Source organism: Cyprinodon variegatus, unplaced genomic scaffold (assembly GCF_000732505.1).
Source record: "Cyprinodon variegatus isolate N-32 unplaced genomic scaffold, C_variegatus-1.0 Scaffold210, whole genome shotgun sequence".
NCBI classification, from domain to species: domain Eukaryota; kingdom Metazoa; phylum Chordata; class Actinopteri; order Cyprinodontiformes; family Cyprinodontidae; genus Cyprinodon; species Cyprinodon variegatus.
Window position 1 is genome coordinate 969,996 of NW_015150663.1, and position 16,048 is coordinate 986,043.

Sequence of the window (16,048 nt, forward strand, 5' to 3'; positions counted from 1 at the left end):
TTCAGCTGAACATTCTGTCAGTCTTACAGGCACTGAGGGTGGTATAAAAGGACGCTAAATTTTACAACCATTCAGTGCACTTACTATCATACTGCATCTGGAATTTTCCACGTTGACATTGAGTGTGTTCACATTCTTCATCTATATTGGACAGAAATGTCTTTCTCTTGTGTATTGAGGCTTTTGGAGATGTATTTTTGCCTTTTTTTACTCCACTCTTGCCTACAAATGGTGGCTGGACAGCTCTCTTATTCCGTTTCAGAGGAGGTAATCCCAGGAACACCGATTGGAAATATTGCCAAGGATCTAAACCTCAACACACAGGATCTGGAATCTCGTATGTTTCAGATTGTTTCAAGATCAAAGAAAAAATTATTTGAGGTTAACCTTAAGACGGGTGTTGTCTTTGTCAATGAAAGAATAGATAGGGAAGAGCTTTGTTTAGAGGAGCCAAGATGCTCAATTAATGTAGAAGCTGTGATAAATAATCCATTGAAATTGTACCATATTGACTTTGAAATTTTAGATGTAAATGACAATGCCCCATCCTTTACCACCACACAGCAGAATCTGTATATTGCTGAGAGTACTTTACCAGGAGTGAAATTTGCTTTATCTGAAGCGACCGATGCAGATATAGGGAAAAACGGGGTCAGTTCTTACAAATTAAGTCTGAATGAGCATTTTTCTTTGGCTGTGCACAAATTAGGTGACAGTGTGTCTGCAGAGCTGGTGTTGCAGAAGGCATTAGACAGAGAAAGGCAGCCTGTGATCACCATGACACTGACTGCGTTAGATGGTGGGAGTCCTCCTAAATCAGGCACCTCACAGATTACTGTAAAAGTTTTAGACAATAATGATAACATTCCTATCTTCAGCAAATCGCTTTATAAAGCAAATATTACAGAAAATGCACTAGTAGGAACCACAGTGCTTGCTGTGAGTGCCACCGATGTAGACGATGGTCTAAACAGTGAGATTGTTTATTCATTGAGGAGCAAAGACCAGGATCACATATTAGATATGTTTTTAATTGAACCACAGACAGGGATCATCAAGGTAAAAGGCAATATAGATTTTGAGGAGAGAAAAGCATTTGAAATACGCGTAGAAGCAAGTGATAAAGGACAGCCACCAATGTCGACTCACAGTAAGGTGTTGGTGGAAGTTTTGGATCTAAATGATAACGCTCCTGAAATCACTCTCACCTTATTACATCAAACTGTAAAGGAGGATGCCGCAATTGGCACCGTTGTCGCACTTGTGTCAGTCCAAGATAAAGATAGCGGAAATAATGGTGATGTTAAGATTCAAATTAGGAATTATGTCCCATTCAAACTAGAAACCAACTATAAAAATTATTATTCCTTGTTAGTTGATGGGCCACTAGACAGGGAGAAAATTTCTAACTACAACATTACCATAGCTGCTTCTGACAATGGAATCCCAAAGCTTTCAAATACACATACAGTTTCTATAACTGTTTCTGATGTAAATGATAATGCACCGCTTTTTGCAGAGGATGTGATAACTGTACATGTGAAGGAAAACGGGGAAGTTGGAGACATGCTTAAAAAAGTGACTGCATCTGATGCTGACAGTGAGCAGAACAGCAGGGTGAGCTATTCATTTTTACAAAGTACTAGTAATATGATCCCATTATCTACACTAATAAGTGTTAATTCAAAGACAGGAGAAATAATAAGCCTAAAGTCTTTCAACTATGAGGAGTTGAAAACCTTTCAGTTTAAACTTCAGGCTACAGACTCTGGTGTTCCTCCGCTCAGCAGCAATGTGACTGTTAATGTTTTAATTCTGGATGAAAATGATAATATTCCATCAATTTTACCTCCCTATTCTGAGCATGGCTCTGTTAACAGTGAGACTATTCCATATTCTGCCGAAGCAGGACACTTTGTAGCAAAGATTAGGGCTGTGGACGCAGACTCTGGATACAATGCGCTGCTTTCTTATCACCTGTCAGAACCCAAAGGAAACAACCTCTTCAGGATCGGAACCAGCACTGGAGAAATCAGGACTAAGAGGAGAATGAGTGACAATGACCTGAAAATTCATCCTTTGGTGGTTCTGGTTTCTGATAATGGAGAACCTTCCCTGTCAGCTACTGTGTCTATTGAGGTGATGGTGGTTGAAAGCACTTCTGATGTTGCGACTCAATTTAAACATGTCCCTATCAAGGAGAACCACCTTTCTGATTTGAACTTGTACCTGCTTATTGCCATTGTTTCAGTCTCCGTAATATTTCTGCTGAGCTTTATTAGTTTAGTAGTTGTCAGATGCCACAGGACAGAAGGCAATTTCAGGAAGTATGACACCCCCATGATCACCACCCATCCTGACGGGAGCTGGTCCTACTCTACAGCTACTCAGCAATATGACGTGTGTTTCAGCTCAGACACAATGAAGAGTGATGTAGTGGTTTTGCCAACACCGTTTTCACCTGTAGATGCTGAACTGATCAGTTTTAATGGAGGAGACACTTTTGACAAAACTCAGACTTTACCAAACAAAGAACAGGTAAGATAATTCCATTATATGTACTGCAACTTTAATTTTTGAAAATGTTAATGAAGTGTGGGAATATAGAAAACTTTTATTTTATTTATTAATTTATTTTTGCACGGCATAATGTATTCATGTGGGTATCCTTTTTTAAACATATTGTTGCATGGGCTTAAAAAAAACGTTCATATGTCTAGAGGGTGTGTTTGAGATTTAAGTGTCGTTATCCATGGTGCTGAAAAAAGATACAAACATTTTTTTTGTGGGAAGGGGCATGCTAATATTAAACCTTAACGGTCTTTATAAAGGAAAATGACGTTGGGCAGTGTTCTATGAATTTTAGTTGGAATTATTTTTAATGTTTATTTTTAATTTATGTGTTCAAAATATATCCTATAAGTCATTTATTTTAGATTTAAAGAAATTAGACCAAAAATACAAAACGGATGCTGATGAATAAGATCACCAGTCTTGAATGTAGTGATTTAAACAACCACTTGGGGACATCATAGACCGTCGCATGGCATGTGTAGCCTGCTTATGGACCCTCCCAAATTCATAGGATGCCGTTTCCTCAGTGATTTGTAACAAAGAGACGCAGAACAGAAGAGGACGAATATCCTTTTGCCCATTTATTTTTAAATCAGTGATCGTTTATGATACCCCGTGAATAACATTAAAGAATCATTACATTAAACGGACATTACCGTCCAGGACGCGCTTCCAACGAACTGGATAACAATATGCCGACTGGAAAAATACACGGACCTTTAAGGATCTATTTGCTCTTTGTTATTTTGGAATGTTTCTGCAAACCGGGATGTGGACAGCTCTCATATTCTATATCAGAGGAGGTAAATCCCGGTACGTCTGTGGGAAATCTCGCAAAGGATTTAAATCTTAACCTGCAAGACCTGGAGACACGGATGTTTCAGATTGTCAGCGGATCTAAAAGAAAATACTTCGACGTAAATCTGAAAACGGGCAGCCTCTATGTCAGTGAAAGAATCGACCGAGAGGAGCTTTGCGCTAAGGCAGCACAATGCGCTGTTAATGTAGAGGCCGTTCTAAATAATCCACTGAAGCTGTATCGATTGGTAATAAATATTATTGATATAAATGATAATGCACCGTATTTTTCTGAAAAACTGCAGTCTCTAAATATAGCCGAAAGTACCGTGCCAGGGGGGAAATTTGGATTTGTAGGCGCTTCAGATCTGGATGTCGCAAAGAACAGTGTCAGCACATACAAACTCAGTCGAAACGATTATTTCTCTTTAGAGATCCACAAAAGTGAAGACAGTGTGTCAGCTGAGCTTGTGCTTCAGAAGGCTCTGGACCGAGAAAAGCAGCCGACCATTAAACTTACTGTGACGGCTCTGGATGGGGGAAATCCACCAAAGTCAGGGACAGCACAGATTGTTATCACAGTTTTGGATATCAATGACAACTCCCCGGTTTTTAGTAGTTCTCTGTACAAAGCGAGGATATCTGAGAACATATCAGTGGGTAGTACAGTTATAGTTTTGAATGCAGTAGATGCCGATGATGGGATAAACGCTGAAATACAATATTCTTTAAGAACTAAAGGTCAAGATCAAGTTTTAGATCTATTTCAGATTGACTCTAAAACAGGTGCTGTTCTAATCAAAGGTAATGTTGACTATGAGGTAAACCCTGCCTTTGAAATTCATGCACAGGCAAGTGACAAAGGTCATCCTCCAATGTCTGCTCACTGTAAAGTGCTGGTAGAGGTACTAGACTTAAACGATAATGCTCCTGAGATCACAGTAACATCATTGCTAAACACAGTGAAGGAGGATGCACAACCTGGTACTGCTATTGCTCTTGTGTCTGTGCAGGACAAAGATGGTGGGAAAAATGGAGAGGTAAAAGCTGTTATTCCAAATGAAGTCCCATTTAAGCTGGAAACAAATTATAAAAATTATTACTCATTAGTAGTTAGTGGGACACTAAATAGAGAGACGGTTTCTGAATATAATATAACTATCCTAGCCACTGATGAAGGGACTCCCTCTCTCTCCAGCACCAACACTGTAAATATTAAAGTATCTGATGTTAATGACAACCCACCCCGTTTCTCTGAGCCCCAAATTAATGTTTATGTAAAAGAGAATAGCCCGGTAGGGGCAATTATTAAAACGGTTTCAGCATTTGATGCTGATAGTGATAATAATGGCCGGGTGTCCTATTCCTTTTTACAAACTAACAGTGACTCACTGAGTTCCTCTAAGCTTGTTAACATTAATTCAGAAACGGGTGATATAATAACTCTGCAGTCTTTTAACCATGAGGAGTTGAAAACGTTTCAATTTAAAGTTCAGGCGACAGACTTGGGTGTTCCTCCACTCAGCAGCAATGTTACAGTAAAGGTTATAATCTTGGATGAAAATGACAATAATCCAACCATTTTAGATCCCTATTCTGAGCTTGGCTCTGTTTACCGAGAGACCATCCCATACTCTGCTGAAGCAGGATATTTTGTAGCAAAGATCAGGGCTGTGGACGCAGACTCTGGATACAATGCATTGCTTTCATATCATATGTCTGAGACAAAAGGAAACAACTTGTTCAGGATCGGAACCAGTACTGGAGAAATCAGGACTAAGAGGAGAATGAGCGACAATGACCTGAAAACCCACCCCATGTTGGTTCTGGTTACTGATAATGGAGAACCTTCCCTGTCAGCTACTGTGTCTATTGAGGTGATGGTGGTTGAAAACACAGCTGACATCCAAAATCAGTTCAGACAGGTGCCTGTAAAGGTGGACAACTTCTCTGATTTGAACGTATATCTGCTGATCGCCATTGTGTCAGTCTCTGTGATCTTTTTGCTGAGTCTAATCATCCTAATAGCTGTCAGATGCCACAGGACTGACAGCGATTTTAGCAGGTACAGCGCCCCCATGATCACCACCCACCCTGATGGGAGCTGGTCTTACTCCAAAGCTACACAGCAGTATGATGTGTGTTTCAGCTCAGACACGCTGAAAAGTGATGTAGTGGTTTTTCCCACACCGTTTCCACCTGTAGATGCTGAACTGATCAGTATTAATGGAGGGGATACTTTTAACAGAACTCAGACTTTACCAAATAAAGAAAAGGTAAGCTATTTTTTTTTTTATCTTCAATGCTTTTTGAAACCTATATTTGAAGTTTTATGTATAATATTCTCCAAATTTGAATGTATGTGATACTTGTCAGCAGCCTGATGCAAATATTCTTGACTAGGTTTGTAGATTGACTACATTTTTCAATTTGTTTCTTTAAATAGTCCCATTGTGTGTATTAACATTTCTAAAGCACTGAAAGTGAAACTGTCAATATGTTGTACCCTTCCACAAAATGGCCTATTTATGCAAATAAGTTTCAGATTTATAATGTAATTGTATAACAAGCTTGGATTTACTGATGCTAGTATCCCCCCACCCCCAATTTTTGGAAAGTCTAACAATTTTTGTTGTGCCTCAAAAGTCTTGTAAAAGATTAACTATTTTTTTCAGAAAATGAACAGTTATCTTTACCCAGCCCGAATATGGACATTTTTTTTTATATCTTTCAATATATTTTCTTTCAAGCATTAAGTAACTATATAATATTGTTATTAAACCTTCAAGGTGTGCCTAGTGAGATTTGGGAGCCAGAAGTTTAATTTATTCTTACTTCCAGCAAGCATGTTATTTTTAATTAATACAAGAAGTTCTGAACTGTGGCTGCAGTAGTGCTACTTTGACTTTTTATGGTGCTCTCCATGGTTCTGAAAGAGGTTGTGGCAGATGTGCTCTTAAGAGCGAAATAGTGTGTATTAAAAATCTTGGAATTTATAAAAGTTCATTTTGGTCAACGTTGTGTTCTGTTAATATATCCACAATTCTCAATTTGAAAAACAGTCAAGCCTTCCAAAATTAGCATTAAAGATAAATAAATAAAAATAAGACTCATAGTAACCACTGAAACATAGGTCTGGAATGTATACAGAGATATGTCTTCAGTTTGGAGGATTTAAGAATTCCACAATATTTGATATTTGATTGTCTGAAAGTGAAGTGTTGCTTAGAAAATGGTAATCACAGAAGTTAAATTGGCGAGAAACATGGACCAGCTAGTGATCAATATCATCCTCTGATCGAAACATAGGGATTTATTTCTGTTGGAAGACAAACATGGTTGTAATTATCAAATTATCCTTTCTGCATGCACTGCCTGCATATGTCCACATGGGGACAATGTAGACCATCACATTTTAGCTGGATATATGATATTTGAAGCCCGCCCTTCCTTAGTAGGCTACACGTTTAAAAACCCACAAAGACAAAGGGATTTATACGGTGAAGATGACGGCGTGGAGATCTGTTTTTTTCTAGATGAAACATACCTCAAATCATTACGTTTGGCTCATTTCTTTCAGAAATGTATTTAGGTTATAATTAACATATGTTTTTGCGAAATAGATTTTTGTCACTTTTATAAATTTAAATATGCGTTGGCAGGGAAGATTTTGTTCTGTGTGGATATATGTCATCGTTGTTCTGGTGGATTACTACTTGGATACTGCGTTTGGAAATCCTTCTTATTCCGTCTCAGAAGAGGTGAATCGTGGAACCTTTGTTGGAAACATTGCCAAAGATCTCAATCTTAACGTCCAGGAGCTGGAAGCCCGCATGTTTCAGATCGTTACTGGATCAAAGAAAAAATATTTTGCGGTAAACCTGAAGACTGGTGCTCTGTACGTAAATGAGAGAATAGATCGAGAGGACCTCTGTGGTACTGAAGCACAATGTTCGCTTAATGTAGAAGCTGTTATTAATAATCCACTTAAATTGTACCGTTTTGAAATTGCAATCCTGGATGTAAACGATAATTCCCCATCCTTTCCCAACAAATTATTATCTCTAAATGTCGGAGAAAACACAGCAGCAGGGGCTAAATTCCCAATCAATGCTGCTGAAGATTTGGACTTCGGTAAAAACACCGTCAATATGTACAAGCTTAGTCAAAATAATTATTTTTCTCTGGTTACAAATAAAGGAGAAATCGTTGCTCCCGAACTCGTGCTGCAGAAAGCTTTAGACAGAGAACAACAGTCTGAGCTTCAGCTGCTACTAACTGCGGTTGATGGGGGGACACCAGCTAAGTCAGGCAGTATGACAATATTAATACATGTTTTAGATGTTAATGACAACGCACCAATATTCAGTAAGACTCTGTACACAGCCAAAGTGCATGAGAATGCAAAAATAGGTACGTCGATAGTAACGGTGAATGCCACTGATTTGGATGCAGGGCAAAATGGAGAGGTGGTTTATTCATTTAGTAAAATGGGTCGGGAAAAACAAACCGATTTGTTTGAAATAGATGAGAAAACTGGAACTATAAAAATTAAGAGGAATATAGATTTTGAAGAGAATACAGCTTTTGAGATTCGAGTTCAGGCCAGTGATAAGGCAGCCTCGCCCCTCACCTCGCATGCTAAATTACTTATTGAAGTATTAGACGTGAATGACAATGCGCCTGAAATTACAGTAACATCTTTGTTAAACACAGTGAAGGAGGATGCATCCATTGGCACCGCGATTGCTCTGGTTTCTATCTCTGACAAAGACGCGGGTAAAAATGCAAAGGTTAATTGCGAAATTTCCAATAACGTCCCTTTCAAGTTAGAGTCAAATTACAACAACTACTACTCTTTAGTTGTGGGCGCACATTTAGACAGAGAAAAGGCGCCTCAATATAATATTAGCATCATAGCTACAGACGAAGGTAGTCCACCCCTCTCCAGCACAAGTGTCATTCTCTTACACGTCTCTGATGTTAATGATAACACACCTCNGATGTTAATGACAACCCACCTCGTTTCTCTGAACCCCAAATTAACATATATGTAAAAGAGAACAGCCCGGTGGGGGCAGTTATTAAAACTGTTTCTGCATTTGATGCCGATATTGATAGTAATGGTCGGGTTACCTATTCATTTTTACAAACTAAAAGTGACTCACTAGGTATTTCTAAACTTCTTAACATTAATTCAGAAACAGGTGATTTAATAACTCTTCAGTCTTTTAACTATGAGGAGTTAAAAACGTTTCATTTTAAAGTTCAGGCCACAGACTCTGGTATTCCTCCACTCAGCAGCAATGTTACAGTAAATGTTTTAATACTGGATGAAAATGATAATAGCCCAAGTATATTAGCACCCTATTCTGAGCACGGATCCGTTAACAGTGAGACCATCCCTTATTCTGCTGAAGCAGGATACTTTGTAGCAAAGATCAGGGCTGTGGATGCGGATTCTGGATACAATGCATTGCTTTCATATCACCTGTCTGAGCCCAAAGGAAACAACTTGTTCAGGATCGGAACCAGCACGGGGGAAATAAGAACTAAAAGGAAAATGAGTGACAATGACCTTAAAACTCACCCGTTGGTGGTGGTGGTTTCTGATAATGGAGAACCTTCTCTGTCAGCTACTGTGTCTGTTGAGGTGATGGTTGTTGAAAGCATACCTGGTGTTCAGACGCAGTTTAGGCATTTGCCTACAAAAGAAGATGACCTATCTGATTTAAATTTATATCTGCTGATATCCATCATTTCCGTTTCTGTGATCTTTCTACTGAGTCTGATCAGTTTAATAGCAGCCAGATGCTACAGGACAGACAGAACTTTCAGCAAGTATCACACCCCCATGATCACCACCCACCCTGACGGGAGCTGGTCTTACTCTAAAGCTACGCAGCAATATGATGTGTGTTTCAGCTCAGACACACTGAAGAGTGATGTAGTGGTATTCCCTGCTCCGTTTCCAGCTATAGATGCTGAACTTATTAGTATTAATGGAGGAGACACTTTTACCAGAACTCAGACTTTACCAAACAATGACAAGGTAAGCCCCTTCTGAGTTAACATATTTTATCCCGATATTTAATGATTTTGTTAAGTCTTATAAAAAAATACGTTTGTTCTTTGAAAATGTTGCAAAGTATCTTATTTTAATACCAACATTAGACATTTCTAACTTTTCAGAAACTGCCATTTTAAATATTCACATTTTAATTAATAAAAATGTACTTCATAGTTCCCAATATAATATGATTTTGAACTTTGAAATTTTATTGTATTAAAATCTCTGCTCATTATGGCTTTGAAGCGGGGATTTACCGAGGGCTGATCATAACCCAATCCCTTTTATGTGTCAGGATGTTTTAACATGTTCACTGTGCAACACGTTTTTTAAGAAAGAAAGTTCTTTTTGTTGTTTTGGGGATGGTTGAGTGTTGGAAATATCTTGTCAACTTAACCAAAATCTATAGATTTGTTTTCCTTCTTTATATGTAAACCGGTAAGTGATTATATAGAGTTGATAAGAAACTTTCCTGGTATTGCAGCTAAGGTACTGGAGACAGATGTTTTATTCCTCCATTGATCGATTAATTCACTGACTGATTGATTGATCTATTACTTTGTTTACTCTTAGTTTGAGCAAACACGCTTGTTTCTGTGTTTATTATTACGGCTTTATTTAGAGATGCCAGCTTGTCTTTTAATGATTTCTCACTGTCCATGGTGCTGAAAATGGCTATGATCTCAGGAGTGAAACATTACTGAAAAGGAGTGTTTAGATGAACTTTTCCTGAAGGCTTTGTGTCATGGTAAGAATATCATTATGATTGGGGCACATTTGAACAATGTTTTAGAAAAATCAGTAAAGATACATTCCTTTCTAAATTGATTGTAGCATTGTATAGTCACATTCGAATATGCATAGAATAGAAGAATTGAGATCTGTGTTGATATATGTTATTTTCGTACTGATGGAATGTTAGGTCAAGACAAGTTTTGGACATCTTGCTTATTCCATTACGGAGTAGGTGGACCGTGGAACCTTTTTTGGAAAAATTGCAGAGGATCTTAATCTTAACATCCAGGAGCTGGAGGCCTGCATGTTTCAGATATTTACTGGATCAAATATTAGGTAGTTGAGATAAACCTAAATACTGGTGCTCTGTACCTCTAGGAGAGAATAGAAAGAGAGGAACTCTTTGGCGATGAAGCCAAAAGTTCATTTAATGTAGAAGCAGTTATTAATAATCCACTTAAACTACCACTTTTAAATTACCATCCTGGATGTAAACGATGATTCTCCATCTTTTCCAAGCACGTTACTATATATGAACATCAGTGAAAACACAGCAACACAGCCTAAATTTCCAATGAATCCTGCTGAAGACTCAGACTTTGAAAAGAATACTTTTAATATGTACAGGCTTCATCAAAAAAATATTTTTCTAGTTACACATAAAAGATTTGTTAACAGTGTGACCATCTCTTATACTGCTGAAACAGGATACTTAGGAGTTGTGGATGCAGACTCTGGATACAATGCGCTGCTTTCTTATCACTTGTCTGAGCCCAAAGGAAACAAATCATGATTTTAGCAGGTACAGTGCCTCTATGATCACCATTCACCCTGGTGGAAGCTAGACTTACTTCAAGGCTAACCAGCAGTATGACCTGTGTTTCAGCTCAGACATCCTGAGGGCTGATGTAGTGGTTTTCCTCTCAATTTCCACATGTAGATGATTAACTGATCAGTGTTGATGGAGGGGACAATTTTACAACAACTCAGACTTTACCCACAGAGAAGGAAAGGTTTACTTCTCAGCCATTTTGTAATTAATTATCTTATCTTTATTGTCTACTTTAAATGTGTTTTTGTTGGTTAGATTTTGCATTTTGTGATATTTTTTCATTTCCTTGATCTTTCTAGTTTTTGGTATTGCCATAGTTTCAGCTATTCGCACCCTTTTAAGATGCCTTTTATGAATAACTTACGTAATAGAAGGTACAGTATGGATGGATGTGAGAGAGTTAAACAGAATTTCCTACAATCATTTTTGATTATATAATTTAGATTTCTTTATCGCATCAAAGCTTGTATAGTCTTAATTGGGGGAAATGAAAAGGGTCTATGTTTATGTATTCCGCATTGAGAGTCCTGTTCTGAGATGTCTATTTTAAAGTAGAATTTCCTCAACTGAGATAATGGGCTCTATGCACCATTCCACTACTGCCTGAACTTAAGGCAGGATTTTGTTTCCTTTCTTTTTCTACTGGATGAACTGACGTGCCTGGCCTCAGTAATCATGGTCAGACAGAGCTGCATTTATCAGTTTGGCAAGTAATGAAAGACAGGAAACAAAAGAGCTACCTTAAGTTGAGGAAGTATTGAACTTGTGCATAGAGCCCATTTACTTGTTTATTACTGGATCCTCTAGAATCCAGTGTCTCTTTTTTCCCAGTGGTTACTTTTACTTGATAGAAGACAGGTAGGATATTTTGTTGTGCGATAGGGTAAAGACGTGTGGCAAAGGCCAACTAAATGGGCATCGAATCCTTGGTAGCCATGTTAATGACTGAGGTCTCCCCACAATGGTCACATTCTTTACCTCTATGTTAACAAAGTGTCTCTCGTCAGTGCCTCTCAAAACCTCACCAGTAAAACATAAATACCAGAAGAGTCAAACAAATATGGCAGAGAAAACTGAATATTTTACTTAATCTCCACCCTCTGTAATTATTGCTCTAAAAATTCTCTCCTCACTCTTACTTGTAATATCATTCTGTCAGCAAAGAGTTCAGCTTAAAAAAGCTCTTTTTGAGGAAAGTGCTTTTAACTGTGAACATTTCTAGGAGATTTCTCCCGTGAATGTTCCTTGTATTCGGTAAAAAGTAAAACTAATTATGCTGTCTATAACTGCTGTTCTTAGTGACAAAGGAAATATACACTTAGCAGCTTGTATTATCATGAAAGAGAAGGTAATACCTTGCAGTCCTATCAAATGTATATGTTGTTTCTATTTTTCTCTTTTTTATATGATTGTTTTTGAGTTAAATATTCAAAAAATATCACTGTGTCCACAAATGCAGACTTTTTCCACATATGTATTAGGGAAAACCCCAAAAGGAGTGTCTTGTATATCTTAATATGTGGGTTTTGATAGTGAAATTTATCCCGATTACATGAGAGCATATTGCGCAAAAAGACAGAAGCACAGAAGGAGAATATAGGAGATTATAGGGTCGGAGTCACAAGACCTTTTGTCGGATTACTAGCCGTGGTGCTCAATCTGTTTTTTTGATATATCACTCCCCAAGATCTCAACTTTTTTTAATTGCAGAAATTTGCTCTACACATCTGCATTTCTTTTAAAATAAAAATATGTCTATAAAGAGTTCAACATATTTCAACTTTAAATACAAATAAGTTTCTTCCATTTTAAAAAGGCTGAAATATTACTGAGATGTAGAATTTACAATCAAATGTGATCGTTAAAGTGACAACAGTTTCTAAAGTGGTAAATAAGTATTGTTTATGTTTCTGCTTTGATTCCATATTAAACTTTTTTTTTAACCTTCAGTTATAATAATTCAATGGATAATGATGGTTGGAAGTCTCCTAGATAGGGTAATGGTTCAGAAATAGAAATAAAAAAAAGAAATAGAGACGATAAAGATGTGTTTAGTAATCTCTGGAGATAAAGAGCCTTTTTAAGAAATGAACACGAAACGTGTTTTGTGGATTTATGCAGAATATGTATATATAAAATATAATATATTAATAATATATGTTGGAGTAAAAAAGTTAGTAAAAATTAAAGTTGTCTTAAAGATTATTAGGTTGCACGTCCCTAAATTTTCTCATGATTGTAGTCTTTGCATTTGTCCACATGGGGACCTTGTAGACCGTGGTATCTTCACTGGCCCTTTTTATTTGTCGGAGCTCCTCCTACAATTAGATATGCATGACGTGTCTCCGACATCTATGTGAAACAAAGAGAAGATGGACTTGTAACTGAAGGACGCAACTGTTATTCGTTTTTTGGGGAGATGCTTTTTGATTTTTTTTTTTTCAATTCATTCTCTAACAGTCAGCCAGTCAGCCTGTAATTTGTGGACAAAATAAATCAAGGCATTTGGAATATGCATTCTCCGGTGAGAGCCAGCTCTGCGCGGATATACCTCGTCTTTGTGCTGCTGGATTGTTTGTGGAATACGGCTTTAGGACAGCTTTCGTATTCCGTTTCAGAAGAGGTTAACGAAGGAACTGTGGTTGGAAATATTGCCAAAGATCTCAACCTTAATATCAAAGATCTGGAAACGCGTATGTTCCAGATCGTTACTGGTGCGAAGAAAAGATATTTTGAGGTAAATCTTAAGACTGGTGCTCTGTATGTGAATGGGAGAATAGATCGAGAAGAACTCTGTAATAATGATCCTAAATGCTCAATAAGTATAGAAGCCGTTATCAATAATCCCCTTAAACTGTACCGCATTGAAATTCAAATTTTAGACGTAAATGATAACGTCCCTGTTTTTCTTATTAATCCACAAATGATTAACATTAACGAACAAACGGCAAAGGGGACTAAATTTCTGCTGCACCCAGCTCACGATGCAGACATTGGCAAAAACACCGTGCACAGCTATGGGCTTAGTCAAAATGAATATTTCTCTATAGTAACACAAAAAGGGGGGGCGGTAACACCAGAACTGGTGCTTCAGAAAGCCTTAGATAGAGAAAAACAATCTGTAATTCGGCTCATTTTGACGGCATTGGACGGGGGAACACCTGCTAAATCGGGCTCTATGGTGGTAATAGTCAATGTGTTGGATATCAATGACAACGCTCCCGTTTTCAGTCAAACGCTGTACAAAGCCAGGATCTATGAGAACGCAAAGCTGGGTACTGCTATTATAACTTTAAATGCTACGGATTTAGACGAAGGAAAAAATGGGCAGGTAACCTATTCATTCAGTGAAGTAGGACGTGGTAAACAGACCGAGCTGTTTGAAATCGATGCAAACACCGGAACAGTTACAGCTAAAAAGAATATAGACTATGAAGAGAACCCTGCATTTGAAATTCAAGTTCAGGCCAGCGACGGTGCTTCCTCACCTATGACTTCAAATGCAAAATTGCTTATTGAAGTACTAGACGTGAATGACAATGCACCTGAAATCGTAATTACAACCTTGTTAAATGTAGTAAAAGAGGATGCCCCCATTGGCACCGCTGTAGCTCTTGTTTCAGTATTTGATAAAGACAGCAGTAACAATGGAATAGTTAATTGCAAAATTTCAGATAATGTCCCTTTTAAATTAGAGTCAAACTATAAAAATTACTATTCTTTAGTAATTAATGGACCTCTGGACAGAGAAACAGCACCTTACTATAACATTAGTATAACTGTCATAGATGAGGGCAGTCCACCTCTTTCCAGCACCAGCATCATTGTTGTGCACGTTTTTGATGTAAATGACAACAAACCTCGTTTCACAGAAGAAACTATTAACATATTTATAAAAGAAAACACTCCACCAGGAACAATTATTAAAACGGTGTCAGCAGTTGATGCAGACATTGATCAAAATGGCCGGGTTAGCTACTCGCTTTTATATGATAATAATCACTTGCTCTCAGTTAGTTCAATAGTTAACATAAACTCAGAGACCGGAGATATAATCAACCTTAAGTCCTTTAACTATGAGGAATTAAAAACGTTTCAGTTTAAAGTTCAGGCCACAGACTCGGGTGTTCCTCCACTCAGCAGCAACGTGACTGTTAACATTTTGATTCTGGATGAAAATGATAATAATCCAACTATTTTAGCACCTTATACAGAGCACGGATCCGTTAACAGTGAGACCATCCCTTATTCTGTTGAATCCGGATACTTTGTAGCAAAGATCAGGGCTGTGGACGCAGACTCTGGATACAATGCGTTGCTTTCTTATCATATGTCTGAGCCGAAAGGAAACAACTTGTTCAGGATCGGAACCAGTACTGGGGAGATCAGGACTAAAAGAAGAATGAGCGACAATGACCTGAAAACCCACCCATTGTTGATTCTAGTTTCTGATCATGGAGAACCTTCACTATCGGCTACTGTGTCTATAGAGGTGGTGGTTGTTGAAAGCATAGCTGGTGACCAGACTCAGTTCAGACATGTGCATTTAAAAGATGACAACTTCTCTGATTTGAACTTGTATCTGCTGATCGCAATTGGGTCAGTGTCTTTGATCTTTCTACTGAGTCTCATCAGTTTAATAGCTGTCAGATGCCATAGAACAAATCACGATTTTAGCAGGTACAGCGCCCCCATGATCACCACCCACCCTGACGGTAGCTGGTCTTACTCTAAAGCTACCCAGCAGTATGACGTGTGTTTCAGCTCAGACACACTGAAGAGTGATGTAGTGGTTTTCCCCGCACAATTTCCACCTGTAGATGCGGAACTGATTAGCATTGATGGAGGAGACACGTTTACCAGAACTCAGACTTTACCAACAAAAGAAAAGGTAAGAACAGTGTTTTATTTTGTTTTATGCATGGCTATCATATGAAGCAAAGTAGTTCATGAATGAATATAAAGTACCTAATACATGTCGAAAACGTAGTAAATTAATCTGAACTAATAACCGACTTATCAATTTCAATTAAACGGCA

General features: G+C 37.9%; 1 protein-coding gene across 1 annotated transcript in view; it reads left to right on the forward strand.

The window, feature by feature from the left end:
- Nucleotides 1-228: 228 nt before the first annotated feature.
- The window catches only part of LOC107088210 (protocadherin alpha-4-like), a 16,664-nt gene continuing 844 nt past the window's right edge, over nucleotides 229-16,048 (forward strand). Inside the window, exons 1-9 of the mRNA XM_015380232.1 lie at nucleotides 229-337; nucleotides 1,520-1,600; nucleotides 1,910-2,139; nucleotides 3,678-4,028; nucleotides 4,224-4,412; nucleotides 4,824-5,538; nucleotides 7,129-7,308; nucleotides 8,796-9,025; nucleotides 15,109-15,608. Of these exons, the coding sequence (XP_015235718.1) occupies nucleotides 229-337; nucleotides 1,520-1,600; nucleotides 1,910-2,139; nucleotides 3,678-4,028; nucleotides 4,224-4,412; nucleotides 4,824-5,538; nucleotides 7,129-7,308; nucleotides 8,796-9,025; nucleotides 15,109-15,608 (2,585 nt within the window). The remainder of the gene's footprint in view (nucleotides 338-1,519; nucleotides 1,601-1,909; nucleotides 2,140-3,677; nucleotides 4,029-4,223; nucleotides 4,413-4,823; nucleotides 5,539-7,128; nucleotides 7,309-8,795; nucleotides 9,026-15,108; nucleotides 15,609-16,048) is intronic.